General features: G+C 40.3%; 1 protein-coding gene across 1 annotated transcript in view; it reads right to left on the bottom strand.

The window, feature by feature from the left end:
- Window positions 1-15,506, bottom strand: part of LOC132817331 (low-density lipoprotein receptor-related protein 1-like) — a 1,680,787-nt gene that overhangs the window by 841,471 nt on the left and 823,810 nt on the right. The window contains exons 17-18 of the mRNA XM_060827740.1: window positions 4,709-4,878; window positions 3,638-3,763 (exon numbers count right to left, since the gene is read on the bottom strand). Of these exons, the coding sequence (XP_060683723.1) occupies window positions 3,638-3,763; window positions 4,709-4,878 (296 nt within the window). The remainder of the gene's footprint in view (window positions 1-3,637; window positions 3,764-4,708; window positions 4,879-15,506) is intronic.

The raw sequence follows: 15,506 nt of genomic DNA, 5'->3' as shown, positions 1-15,506 counted from the left end.
GATATCATAGAATTTGTTGTCAAGATGAACACTTCCATCTTCAACACAAGACTCCATTCTCCTCAGAATTCTGACAGATGATCATACAGTTATTTTTGTTGTGGCTGGTGAGGTTCAGTGTCTGTGTCAACGTGATCTTAGGTGAATGCCTCCTGAGGCCTCTAATGGGGGCTGTTTGTTATTGACTCATGTGCAGCATTTGTGATATGCAAATTCATTCTCATCTAGTGTTTCCATTTTTATCTGTGATGTTTGATCCAAATAGATACATATGAGTCAGTTGAGAGTTGTATGACATTCACTTTGTTGGGTCTGAAAGCCTTGAACTCTCCCTTGCATTGAAACATTTACTTCGAAATACTCCGATTGCTTGTCTCCTCTGCAAAACCCCACCAAGCCTGCTTGGGGAGGTTGGCTGGTCTTCGCTTGTTATCCGCTGGTATGTACATCTACCTTTCTGTCCTCACTGCTTCCAACAGCATCTCAGGTGATGCATCTGTGAATTTGGGGATTGCTGTCTGTCATCCACTCACTTCCTCCAATGGACAACATTCAATGTACGATAATACTGTCACGAACGCTACTGGCATCCCTTATACTTACTCTGCCTTTATGAGGGTTTCTGACTCTTCACCCCATTCCACACCCACATCAGACACCATGTCCAGAGGTAAGTCTCTTAATTGGGTAGCTGCAGTGAAAATCACCCAGAAGGCTTGCTATTTGGAAGGATATGTTCTTAGCCTGGAAATTGACACATTGTTTCACCAAGGACCATGTTCCCAATTCGCTTCTGTTGATTTTTTTTAAAGCATTAAATTCACCAAAAATAGGGAAATACTTTAATAGGTTTAGTGCCTTGTAGCATATTTTCACATATAAACTATGTTATCTGCAGCAAAATTATATGGAAGTGCTTAAGATGGTGGACTGCAATGAATTAAGTGTAATGAATCGCCATTCAACATTTAAGATTAGAACTGCTCCTTTTGCAGTGCACAATTATATTAATTGATAAGGACATTTTTACTGAATTAATTGTTGCAATTTTCAAGTGGAAATGAAACTTTATCAGCCTCATACCTTTATATTATACCTTTAATTATACACGCCATTGATTTCTAAGAGCAACTAATAAATATGGTTACGAAGGTTCATAAATCAATTTGTCAGGAACTAAAGAAAAATACAGCAAGCAGATAGAGTGGACATTTTATGAGGCAGTCCTTGCATTGTTTTGTACAGATCATAACATCTTTCTAAATTCACCAACGGGGCAATTAATAACTAAGATAGGCTATTAATTTATCATAATTTTGAAATTTTGGAGAATTTGATTCCATTCACAAGACAGCTCATTGTAATGCGAATTAAGGCCTACAAAAAAAAACTATAGCCATAACATTATTCACATTGAAACACAATTAGAGGACAAAAGTTGGAATGATTGTTATTTCAAAATTTTTTGAACATTGATACAGATCTGTATTTCCAACTAGCTTTTATTGTGAAATATAAACATTCGCAAGATAAGAATATGAATGTTAATTGGCCACCTATCTCTTCATTATTTAGTTTGAAGATGCATTTTACCCTTATATACTTGAATAACTATAAAAATTCTTGCAGTATAAAGCAATAACTCCAGTTGTTCCAAACTCTTTGGCCAGGGATTACTGAGTCCCATTGAGGAGAGAGGGAGAGGGCCTGAAAATTGGTGTTGACCAGTCATCAGTTTCTTCAACCTATTTCTTGCACTGGCCATTATTGCCTCATGTGATGGGAAGCCAGTTAGTTTGAAATGAGACAAAAAAACCCAGCAGATTCCTAAGTAGACAGGCAGGAGGCTGGAAGAACACAGTAAGTCAGGCGGCATCAGGAGGTGGAGAAGTCGACATTTTGAGTGCAACCCTTCTTTAGGTGGGGGTGGTTGTCAAGGGAGCTGCAGATAAAGAGGGTGAGGGGGGAAAGGGTAGTGAAGTGGGGATAGGTGAAAACAGGTAGAGCTTCCAAACTGGTTGGTCAATGGGAAGAATGAATCCGGTTTGTGGCTGGGAGGGATGGAAGGGAGGGACAGAGGCTTGGAAAGGAGCAGGAGGATAGGAAGGGAGGTTATTTGAAATTAGAGAACTCAGTGTTGAGACCTCAGGGCTGTAGGCTGCCCAGGCAGAAGGTGAGGTGTTGTTCCTCTAATTTGCAGTTTGGTTCGTTGTGGCAATGGAGGAGGCCAAGGATGGTCATGTTGGAAAGGGAGTGGGAAGGGTAATTAAAATTGGCAGTGACTGGGAGGTTTGGTCAGTCCCCAAGGCCAGACTGAGATGCTCATCAAAATGGTTCCTGAATTTACGTTTAGTCTCTCTGATATAGAGAAGATCACATTGGTAGCTCCTGATGCAGTAAACTCAGTTGGAAGAAAGGCAGGTGACAAAAGATAAACCTAGGGAATGGTTTGCCTAGCATCTCAGCTGGGTCCACAGGGGCCAACCACACCTCCAAGTCACTGCCCATTTTAATTCCCCTTCCCATTCCCTTTTCAACATGACAATCCTCCTCCATTGCCACAAATTAGTGGAACAATACCTCATCTTCTGCCTGGGCAGCCTACAGCCCAGAGGACTCAACATTGAATTCTCCAATTTCAAATAACCTCCCTTCCCATTCCCCGGCTTCCTTCCAAGCCCCTCCATGTCCCATTCACCCCTCCCTGCCACACTGGATTCATTCCTCCCATTGACCAACCAGGTCATAGCCTCTACCTATCTTCACCTAGCCACACCACCAGCTTGCCCCCGCCACCCCTTTTATCTGCAGCTTCCCCCACACCCTTCCTGAAAGAAAGGTTGCATCCAAAATGTCAACTTCTGCACCTCCTAATGCTGCCTGACTTGTTGTGTTCTTCCAACCTCCTGCCTGTCTAGATTAGATTGAAATAGCTTTGTTTCACAGCGATTGCAAGATGGCCACTAAGATTTTCCAATGCGGTTTCATCAGTTTCTCAAACAAAGCAGGGACACTTTACCTGACTGGAGGCAGGCAGGTGGCAGCAGACCAGAGTGCCAGCATTTTTATTTGCCTGGCTGTTACTGGGTTGGCAATAGGAGCTGTTTATTAATTAAAGTTAATGAAATGCTGGTCCCTGGAGAAACAATGAGACTATTTCCAGGCTAGAAACATAACGGCCATTTTGTATTGCTCTTTCAGTTACTTTGCAGTCACAAGTGATTGCTCCTTTTCAGCTAGAAGTGCTCTGGTTATTTCTCTGTTTTTGGGAACCTGCTTACTGCCCACAATTAGACAGGAAGCTTATCTTCATGCCAATTAAATGGGCACCACCTTGAAATTCCCAAACAGTGGCTGTCTTCTACCTGTCAGGGCAGTTATAAGACTGTAAACAGTGCTGACCTTTCCTGTACCAAACAGAAAATCCAACCCTTGACATCTTTACCCATTCTGTTTAATTATTTGAATGGGGAAACAACACTTATGAAGAATTATAGCAGGTTAAAAAAAATCCAAAGCTTGAAGATGAATTCACAGCTTAAACCCAATTCTACATCTGGAAATAACTTCAAATGCAATTTTCACTGCAATTCAAAACATTACAACAACCTATATATAAATCAGATTGAGAAATTACCTGAACAAGTTTCATTCGATTCATCTTCACTGTTGACACAATCATTAGCTCCATCGCACAGCCACCTTTTAGGAATGCAACGATTATTTTGGCATCTGAAGTGATTAGCAGGGCATGTACTGTTGTCTAGCAAAACAAATTATGGCTGATCAGTCAAGACCTAAGGTTGTAGGTAAAATGTTAATGAGTGCAACATAAAACTGTAATATGAATATAAGATAAAACAGATAGATGTTTTGTGCATTGTCTTCAGTTCAAAATAGCTATTTCTAATGAATTGTTATTTCTGCACTGAATATTATCTCATAATTTTATCCTGTCACTGAAAATAGACTAGATGGCGAAAATATTAAAATGTCATGCTTTACAGCACCAATTTGAAGCTACATTCCACTCTGATTAATTTGTAACTTTTACCCACTATTAAATAAATGTTGATCACTGATAGGTTATTCTCAGGTGGTTATCAAACTTCTGTCATCCTTATCATGAAATGCACATCATCAAAACCACGGGGCCCAAACCAATGCCGTTGTGCCACCAATGCTAATATTATTTTTGATGAACTGGAATAGCTGAATAATAAAATACCACACTTGTATGATAAGGCTGAAAATGTGTTGCGGGTTAAAGCACAGCAGGTTAGGCAGCATCCAAGGAACAGGAAATTCGACGTTTCGGGCCAGGGCCCTTCATCAGGAATATTCCTGATGAAGGGCTCTAGCCCGAAACGTCGAATTTCCTGTTCCTTGGATGCTGCCTAACCTGCTGTGCTTTAACCAGCAAAACATTTTCAGCTCTGATCTCCAGCATCTGCAGACCTCACTTTTTACTTGTATGATAAGGCTGTCAATTTTAAGAATTCAGGAATTTTAAAAATAGTGTTCCAATGTTAGATCATTTATCTCAAAATGGAAACACTGAAATTATATTATTAATTACAATTGAATTTTCCAGGACATAGAACACAAGGTTACAAATTAAGAAGGGAACACTCAAATCTAATTTATTCCTTTTTTTAACGAGTCAGCAACTAAATGAAAACACCAAGTTGTATAGTTCAAAACATACAGCAGATGTCTTGGTCTTCATCACTGCCATCAAAGCAATCATTATCACCATCACATTTCCAGCGTTCCTGAATGCATCTTCCATTTCGACAAGCAAACTCTCCAAAATGGCACTGTTGGAAAGTTGTAGGGCCAGGTTTTACTGGGGGAAAAAACAAGTGAAAATTAGGACTATAAAAATTTGTTGTTGGTGTCAAAAGACATTAAATATCACAGGCATGACATATTCTTCAGTTAATGTTACTAGAATACACTGGGCAAAACCAACTAAAGCAGTCGAGAAGATCTAGACTTCTAAGCACATCTAACGTCTAAAAACACACAGGTTTGCATATATTTCAATATTTTCTGTTCGTTCAGGATTAAATTAATTTGGGCCTAACTCTGTACAAAATTGGCCAAGCGATCAGATGAAAGTTGCAAAATGCATCAACTCAAAAAGGTTTTTCAACTTTTTAACTTCAGCTGCGAAAGCAAGATAGCAATTTTTAAATTTCTTTTATTTTCAAAAACATGTTATAGTTCACTATTCTTTTTAAGCCCTCTTGAATGATTTTGAATCAGCTAACTCACAGATGAAGGACTAAACATCATTATGCATATTTTATTTTCTGCAACTGTAAAACTTCCAAGTTATCATTTTAAATATCTCCAGCAATGTATAAAGGTAAAGAGAAATAAAAAGCTGTTCCAAAGAGTGGCAATCAGAGGAAGATTGTCACTCTGCTCCTTCTTTCTTGAGTTAAGAAAGAGCTGCACATTTCTGACAGGGGATTCGGATCAGGCCTCTTCAGGAATGTGAAACTTGACAGATATCTCATGGAGCAGGATTGTCAGGGGTATGATGGTCCCTTTTTCACAGCAGTAGTTGCAGCAATCTATGATTTAAAAGCTCAGCATCCACAGATAGTCGCTTTGACAGCTCCTGGAGAAGGATAAATAAATTTGGTAAGTAGGAGGTTAGGTTTCCAGGGAGGGAGGGCGCCGCATTGCCTGATTGATAGGGTGCCAGTGTGTAGGGTGTCAGGGTAGCAGGTAAATAATGTGCCAGATTGGTCAAGTGCCAGGTAAGTAGGGTGTCAGGTAAGTGATTGGTTTTGGTAGATCAGGTGGGTGGGAAATATTGGGTTCATCAAGGGTGGGTAAAAAATGAGGTCTGCAGATGCAGATATCATTCCTGATAAAGGGCTTATGCCCGAAACGTCGAATTTCCTGTACCTTGGATGCTGCCTAACCTGCTGTGCTTTAACCAGCAACACATTTTTAGCCTTTATCAAGGGTGGGACTTGTTGTCAGGTCCTCGGAGGGATTTCAGGGTGGGATATCAGATCCTGGGTAGAAGAAAGGTATTATGTGTTGTTGGGGGTTGTGGTGGTGGGCAGCAGTACCATTTGGTTCAGTGTCCAGGTAAATTAAGGGGTCACAAGAAGTATTGTTTTGGAGAGGTGTGACATGGTTTATGAGAACTGTTTAAGAGTTCATGAGGAGTTGGACTCAAGCTTTTAATTGTTTAACCTTTCCTGGGTAACCATTTACTTGACTTCAGCAGAACCATATAAGTTCTCTGATTTAAGTTGATATTTGGAGGATTTCTGGCACAGGGGAATTGCACATAAGAATTTTCAAATTTTCCAGGCAATTTTCTGGGAGTTTGCTACATCAGCCATTCCGCAGGGACTCGATGTACAACCACCCTCTCTGCTGTAGAAATTGTAACGCTGCCATTCAATAATCAGTCATGTTTGCGATTATATTAAAATCTTCAAGTTTCAAGTATATCACTGTACATTCACTGATGCCACCTTAGAACAATTGAAATGTTATGCCACAGAAAGGGACTATGTGTCTGTGACAGCTGAATACACTAGCCACCTATTCCAGCAACTGATCCAAATGAGGGAACAAACTCTCGACATTCACCACCCTCTGGGTGATAAAAGGTTTTCCTCACACCTCTTCTAACCCTTCTACTAATGACTTTGAATCTGCGCCCTTGATAATTTCTCTCTGTGCTGAAAGCAATCGGTCATCCTACTGTATTGAAGCCCCACATGATTTTGTACATCTCAATTAAGTCATCTTTCAGTCTCCACTGTTGTGATGAATAAACCACAAACCTATGCATCTTTCCTCAAACCTGCAATTTTCAAGCCCTGGCAACATTCTTGTAAATCTCTCCTACGTTGTTTCTAAAGCAATTATGTCGTTCCTTTCGTGTGGCAACCCCAACTATGCATAAAACTCCAGCAGTGGCCTTATCAATGTCTCATTGAGGCCCTGTGTTACGTCGTTGTATTCAGTACCTTGACTAATAAACTTATACTCAACCTCCTTCCCATTTCCTTAATCCCTCCTGACCTGCAGCAATTCAAGGTGGGATCTCACCATCGCTTTCTCCAGGGCAATTAGGAGTGAGCCCATAAATACTGGCCTCGCAACTGACATCCAATGGTCAAGTAATTTTTAAGATGCAGAACGACGACTTAATTAAGTCACATATTATTATTAGAATTTATATTAAAATTATCTTCTCGCTGACTTTGTAACCATTTTCAAATTAATTGGAAATGTGATAGAAGATACAATTTTCCACTATATTAAGCACATTTGCTATTTCAGTTCTGAATGGTGAAGTATAATGATGGTGTCAATCACTGGGACCTATTCCACTTTGGAGGATTTGACTCATTGTGTAAGTAGCCTATCAGTCAGGACCACCCATACTGAAGACAGCCAATTTCGCATGTAAAGCAACAAACAATGGAAATCAAAGTAGATCAGACAGCATCCATGGAGATAGAGCAAGCTAATGTTTGAGTCTAGTTAACTCATCATCAGAGCTGAAGTGAAATGTGGAGGGGGCAGCATTTAAGCTGTAGCTGGGGAGGGGGGGTATAGAGTGCATGGGAGCACCAGCACTTTGCAACCCACGCCACCTCCCTCCAATTATAACATAAATACTTCTCCCTCCACACTTCACCAACTCTGATAAAGAGTCATCTAACTTGAAATGCTAGCTTCCTCTCCCTCCACGGACTCTGCCTGACCCATTGTGATCTCCAGTATTTGTTGTTTTCAGTACAGATTCCAGCATCTGCAGTAATTTGCTCCTACCTCGCATGTAAACCATTCTGATTAGCAGGTTAATCAGTCAATGATTGCTGCTGTTTTGAACAACTACTTGTTCAAAAATAGACTTTTCTTACCCTTGAGAAAGAATCAGATATTCAAAGAACTGAAATCCATATAAAACTCATTTAAGTCTACTTTGGAAGTTAAGATTCCAAAACAATAATATTTTAAAGTTTCATCATTCTACATTCTATGAAAGGAATCAAAGGTCTGGGGGAAAAAGAGGAACACATTGTTGAGTTGAATGATCCTGTATTCTATATTTCCCTCATAGAATCTAGATTTTGTACCTGACAGTGAGTGAGTGAGTGTTGCTCATGAGAGAATTTCCACATTAAGACAGGATGATAGGTTCAGATGAACTATGATATGAGGAGGCATAGATCAGTTGAGCCAAATATTCTGTTCCTATGGAGTAAATTTTATTCAGCTATTAATGGAAACATTAGATTTATTTTAATCCGTGACCTTCCTTTAGATTACTATTAGGCTATTCGCAATAACCTAAAAAATGTCATCTAAATTTAGCATTAAACAACTAACCTCCACTTAAATTTATATATCCACAAAATTTGAAAGCTCTGTCTAAAAGCAGAGAAATAGTGTTTTCTTGGATCATTAATCAATGCCCTAATTAAAAACATTTTAAAAATTTAAGCACAAAAATCAAGATTGACATTTCAGTTAACTGAGGGACAAAGGTTATTGTGCATTTATATTTTGAATGAAAATTATATTTTCCTCTAAATGTTAATTAAATATTAAAAATGTCACAATAATTGCAACAGAGTCTAAGCTCCATTATGTTCAATGAACCTTAAAGATTGAAAAATCTTTGAAAATGCTTAAAGATTGGAGCAAAGAACTGCTTTAATGAGTTTCCATACAGAAGTTTGTTCTCCTGGGTGTAATTCCTGAGAAGTGTTCCTTGCAAAATAAAATAGATAAACAAAGAAAAGTCTGCATTGTCACCTGTTTTAATGTAAGAGAAATTAAAGAAAAAAACTGTATCAATGTCCTGATCACGAATCAACTTGTTCTTAATTTGCCATTCACCTAAGAAAAAAGTTTTACTTCACAAAGTTTTGCTTGACCAACTGAGTATCAGAATTTCTGATCTTTGCCTCTGAGTTGATTACTGAGAACATAAATATATCCTTTCAAAATAAACTTCTTATCAGCAACATGAGTTCATAACAGAATCCACTTGCCAGATTGTTTCAGTAGTAATTCAATTTGAGGGGTCTTTTCATTTCTTTCAAGAAATTCAGCAGGGGTCCTAAAATTCCTCATGGCTCGTGCTAGATCACCTCCAATTCTGAAAATCCTTTATTTCGCCTTGAAAAATTTGGAGCCTCACTTTATAGAGAAAGCGATGGCAATAAATGGAGACAACAATAGATTGTTGAGCCAAATAGCCTGCATCTCCTAATAGGACATTTAAAGAGCTGGTTTGAGAATTTGTTCTGTTGATTAGGGGTGATCATAAAATTGAGGGAATCATAAAAATGGAGAAAGAGGACATCAGAGATTATCTTAAATTACCACTTGCCCTTTGGAAACTGAATGCCAGACCCAACATTAAAGGCAAGGAATGAGTATGCACTTGGCATAACCAAGATTTGGAAATAGTGATCATAATTCCTTAAGTAAATTTTGGAAACAGTGATCACAATTCCTTAAGTGTTAAGATAGCTATGAAAAAGGATATGTTAGGACCTTGTGGAAAAGTACTAAATTAGGGCAGTATTACATCAGTAATAGGCAGGAGCTAGGGTTCCTTAATTTGGAGGAGCTGTTATCAGGCAAGCGCAGATTTGACATGTAGGAGTTGTTTAAATTAGAGTTCAGGACCGCTATGTTCCAGTCAGGATGAAGAACAAGATTGGCCAGATAAGGCACCCCTGGATAATGAGGGAGATGGTGGATTTAGTCAAAAAGGAAAAAAAGAAGTATATGTAAAGTTGAGGAAGCTAAAATCAGACAGGGTCCATGAGAAATATAAAGGAAGCAGGAAAGAACTCAAGCAGGAAATTAAGATAGCAAGAAGGGGCCATGAAATGACCATGGCAAGGAGGGCTAAAGAGAATTGCAAGGCATTCCATACATAAATTAAAAATAAAAAGGTAACTGTGGAGAAGGTAGGATCACTCAAGGATAAAGGAGGAACTTATGCTTCGAGTCAGAGGATATGGGTGAAATCCTAAATGTGTACTTTGTGTTGGTATTTATCTGGGAGAAGGTTATGGATGATAGTGCAATTTGTGTGGAGCATGCTAATATGCTAGGGCATTTTGAAATCAAGAAAAAAGTCATGTTGGGTCTCTTGAAGAGCATGAAGATAGATAAATCCCCATGACCCAATGGTATCTATTCCAGATTACTGAGAGGCAAGAGAGGGATTTGATGGAGCCTTAACCATTATCCTTACATCCTCGTTAGTCACTGGAGAGATGGTGGAGATCGACAAGTAGCTCATGTTGTTCAAGAAGGTAAATAGGGATAATCCAGGAAACTATAGACTGGTGAGTCTCATATCAGTGGTTAGGAAGTTATCAGAGACAATTCTTCAGGATAGGATTTACACGCATTTTGAAAAGTGTGGCATAATTAGGACAGTCAGCACAGCTTTGGATGGGGCAGATCAAGTCTTACGAACTTGACTGAATTTTTTGAGGAGGTGACAAAGGTGATCAATGAGGATATAGCAGTGGATGTTGTCTACGTGGATTTTAGTAAGACTTTAGGCATGATCTCTCATTGTAGGCTCTCCAGAAGATTACGGTGCATGGGATCCGCAATGACTTGGCCACATGCATTCAGAATTGGCTTGCTCACAGAAGGCAGAGGGTAGTGGTGGAAGTGTGTTTTGCTGACTAGAAGTGGTGGTGCTTCGCAGTGACTCGTGGTGCTTCGCAGGGACCTCTGCTGTTTGTGATTATCTGTAAATGATTTGCACGAAAATGTAGATGGGCGTGGTTGGTAAATTTGCAGATTATACAAACATCGCTGGAGTTGTGGATAGTGTAGAAGGCTGTCAGAGGACACAGCAGGATATAAATCAGTTGCAGATGTGGGTGGAGAAATGGCAGATGAGTTTAATCCAGGTAAGTGTGAGGTGCTGCACCTTAGGAGATCAAATGTAAAGGAAAAGTATGCACTTAATGGCAGGAATCTGAACAGCACTGATTTACAGAGGGATCTTGGGGTTCAGTCCATAGCCACACAAGCAACTAGGGTAGGAAAGAATGCATATGGCATGCCTTTATTGGTTGGGGAATCGAGTACAAGAGTCAGGATGTCATGTTGCAGCCTTTTAAGACTTTAGTTAGGCCACACTTAGAGTATTGCATTCAATTCTGGTTGCCGCATTACAGGAAAGATGTGGATTTTTTGGAGAAGATCTCTTCTGGTAAAGAAGAGAGGGAGACTTGATAAGAATCTATAAGATAATGATATGCATAGACAGGGTTGACAGTCAGATCCTTTTTCCAGAGTTGAAATGTCTAATACTAGGAGAGGTGTTTTTAAGATGAGAGGGGGCAGGTTCAATGGAGTTGTGAGGGGCATGTGATTTTTACACAGACTGTGATAGGAGTCTGGAACATGCTGCCAGGGGTGGTTGTGAAGGCCGATATGATAAGGGCATTTAAGGAGCTTTTAGTTAAGCATATGAATATGCAAGGAATGTTGAGATATGGACCAAGGATGGGCAGAAGGGATTAGTTTCATTTGGCATCATGTTCAGCACAACATTGTGGGCCGAAGGGCCTGTTCCTGTGCTGTACAGTTTTAAGTTCTATAATCAGCAGAGTCCCCATCATTCGATTTTCAAATCCAAATCCATTTTTGAACTTTTCTATTTGAAATATTTTGTTCATGCTGGTTGCCATTCAGGAGCCTTATGGTGCTATAATATATTAGTTCTTCATTCAGATTAGCATTGGTTCAGCAGTCTAGTGAGCTAGGTTTAATTACTAAGCATTCATTTGATGAGTTATTACATTTCACAGTATGGATTAAACAGAATTTTCAAAGAAAGGTCTTCATTATTTTTTCACCATCAAACCTAGGCTCTGAGGTGACTGTGGAAGATACAATGGCACAGCATTCTCCCAGCCAACATTTATCCCTCATCCAATACCATCTGGCCATTCGTCTAGCTTTTTGTAAGGCGTTGCTGTATGGTAATCAATACTTGCAGTCCTTGACATTCCAAAAACTTCTAAAATCCTGACTGTAAAGCTTTTCAGAGCACCCTGTGCATTTTAACAGAAAGTTATTTTTTTTTCATTGGGCCAATTTTAACCTAACCCAGTCACTGGGAACTGATATGGTACAATGCCAGTTGTAGTAACTCAAGTAGTCTTGAGTAAACTCAAGTGAGAATAATATTAGTGAGGTGGTGAAATTGGCAATCTATCAAATCTGCTGGCTTTCATGTCAAGCAATTTAAATTAAAATTACCACACATATCTTCTACCTTCAAAGTTAAATGTCAAAATATTGCCAGAAACTTACAAATAGTATCAAATTAAATCAATAGAGTTTGCATTGCTTTCTATTGTTAATATCAGAATTATCTGGGAATAATCAGCTGAGGCATAAAAAATAAGTCCAGGAGCTGTAATCACATCTGAACATCCAACTCAGTATCCTGCTCCCGCTTTCTCCCCACACCCTTTAGCTTTAAGAACTATATCCAACACCCTCGTGAAAACATTGAATGCTTTAGCGGCAATTGTTTTCTGTGATGGAAAGTTGCACAGGCTCACCATTCTCTGGAGGAAGAAATTTCTCCTGTCTTGGTATTAAATGGGCAAAAGTGAGAACTGCAGATGCTGGAAATCAGAATCGAGATTAGAATGGTGCTGGAAAAGCACAGCCAGTCAGGCAGCATCCGAGGAGCAGGAAAATCGACATTTCAGGCAAAAGCCCTTCATCAGGACTGAATGCAGGGAGCCACCAGGGCGGAGAGATAAATGGGAGGGGGTGAGGCTGGGGAGAAGTTGGCAAAGAGTACAATAGGTGGATAGGGGTAGGGATGGTGGTGATAGGTCAGAGAGGAGGGTGGAGCGGATAGGTGGGAAAGAAGATTAGCAGGTAGAACCAGTCAAGAGGATGGTGCTGAGCTGGAAGTTTGGAACTGGGGTAAGGTTGGGGGAGAAGAAATGAGGAAACTGGTGAAGTCCACATTGATGCTGTGGGGTTGAAGTGTTCTGAGGCGGAAGTTGAGGCATTCTTCCTCCAGCCGTTGGGTGGTGAGGGAATGGCGGTGGAGGAGGCCCAGGACTTGCATGTCCTCGGCAGAGTGGGAGGGGGAGTTGAAATGTTGCGCCATGGGGCGGTGGGGTTGATTGGTGCAGGTGTCCCGGAGATGTTCCCTAAAGCGCTCTGCGAGAAGGTGTCCAGTCTCCCCAATGTAGAGGAGGTTGCATCGGGAGCAACAGATACAATAAATGATTGGTGGATGTGCAGGTGAAACTTTGATGGGTGTAGAAGGCTCCTTTGGGGCATTGGATGGAGGTGAGGATGGAGGTGTGGGCACAGATTTTGAAATTCCGGCGGTGGCAGGGAAAGGTGCCAGGACGGGAGGGTTGGTTATTGGTGGGCACTAAGGTATTAAATGGTCTATCTTGCATTCTTACTCTGTGATCCGTGTTTCTGGATTCTCTGGTCTTTAGGAGTTTACCCTGTTTAGCATTGTTAGAATTTTATAGGTTTCTATATGATCCCTTCCTCATTCTTCAAACTTCCAGGGAATATAGTCCTTATCGATCCAATGATCCTTTGTAACCAGAACATCGTTTGTCAGATAAGGAGACAGTGCTTCAGGTGTTGTCTCTCCAAGGTTTTGTACAATTGCAGCAAGACATCTCTATTTGTGCACTCAAGTGCTCTTGCTATGAAGACTAACATACCATTTGCCTTCTACACCACCTGAATGCTTATTTACAGTGACTGATGGTCAAGAAACCAGGTCTTGTTGCACCTTTCCTTCCCCAACTCATTGCCATTCAGATAATAATTGTCACCAAAGTAGGTAACTTAATATTTATACACATTGTACTTCATCAACCATGCATTTGCTCACTCTCTGAACTTATTCAAATCACATTGAAACATAGAGTCATAGTTGTAGAGATGTACAGAATGGAAACAGACCCTTCGGTCCAACCCATCCATGCCGACCAGATATCCCAACCCAATCTAGTCCCACCTGCCAGCACCCGGCCCATATCCCTCCAAACCCTTCCTATTCATATACACATTCAAATGCCTCTTAAATGTTGCAATTGTACCAGCCTCTACCACATTCTCTGGCAGCACATTCCATACACGTACCACCCTCTGCGTGAAAAAGTTGCCCCTTAGGTCTCTTTTATATCTTTCCCCTCTCACCCTAAACCTATGCCCTCTAGTTCTGGACTCCCCCACCCCAGGGAAAATACTTTGCCTATTTATCCTATTCATGCCCCTCATAATTTTGTAAATGTCAATAAGGTCACCCCTCAGCCTCCAATGCTCCAGGGAAAACAGTTCCAGCCTGTTCAGCCTTTCCCTAAAGCTCAAATCCTCCAACCCTGGCAAAGTCCTTGTAAATCTTTTCTGGACCCTTTCAAGTTTCATAACATCTTTCTGATGGGAAGGAGACCAGAATTGCACACAATATTCCAACAGTGGCCTAACCAATGACCTGTACAGCCGCAACATGACCTCCCAACTCTTGTACTCAATACTCTTCTCTGCATCTTCCTCACAGTTCACCCTTCCATCCAGCTTTGTGTCATCTACAAACTTGGAGATTTTACATTTAGCTTCCTCTCTGAAATCATTAAGGAATTTTGTGAATAGCTGGGTTCCTAGCAATGATCCCTGCCTTTCCTGACTCGGCGCTGGCTTCCACTCAGAAAATTATCGAGAAATGATCTAGTGCAAAAGACCAGGCCACTTCATTGCTAATGAATAATGCCCTAAAATGATTTACATTTATTTTTAAGGTGATCTGTTCTGTTGGTTTCAGATTTAATACACTGGAACAAGCTTTTCTTCCAATGCTGACAATACTGTGGAACAAAACAACAGATTTTGATTGTTACACTGGTTCGGAAAATCACCTCAAAAATTTGTTGTTTATTTTTACAATATACAGGCACTACTATGAGGGCTTTTGTGGTGTAGTGGTAGAGCTCTACCTCTGGACAAGAAGGTCTGACTTGCAATGAATGTGTGTCATAAAATATTCAAACAGAGTGATCACAATAACTACAAGCACTAGTAAAGAAAGGGCTGACACCTATTTCTTCTTTATTGATCTTTATTCATCTTTTATCTTTATAAGATGGCACTGTGGCACTGTGGTTAGCACTGCTGCCTCACAGTATCAGGGACCAAGGTTTGATCCCAGCCTTGGGCAATTGTCTTTCTGAAGTTTGTACGTTCTCCTTGTATCTGGATGTAGGTTTGCTCACTGAGCCGGAAGGCTCATTTTCATGCTCAGCAAGCAAACATGCATCCAGAAACTCAACCTGAGCTACAAATCTTTTCAAAACTCGCTATCTCCTTGTATCTGCGTGAGCTTCTGCTAGGACCTCTGATTTCCTCCCACAGTCCAAAGATGTGCAAATTAAGTAGATTGGCCATGGTAAATTGTCCCATAGTGTCCA

This window comes from Hemiscyllium ocellatum, chromosome 7, assembly GCF_020745735.1.
Source record: "Hemiscyllium ocellatum isolate sHemOce1 chromosome 7, sHemOce1.pat.X.cur, whole genome shotgun sequence".
NCBI classification, from domain to species: Eukaryota; Metazoa; Chordata; class Chondrichthyes; order Orectolobiformes; family Hemiscylliidae; genus Hemiscyllium; species Hemiscyllium ocellatum.
Note: the sequence above shows the minus strand (reverse complement) of the source record. Positions and strands in the feature narration are given on the sequence as shown.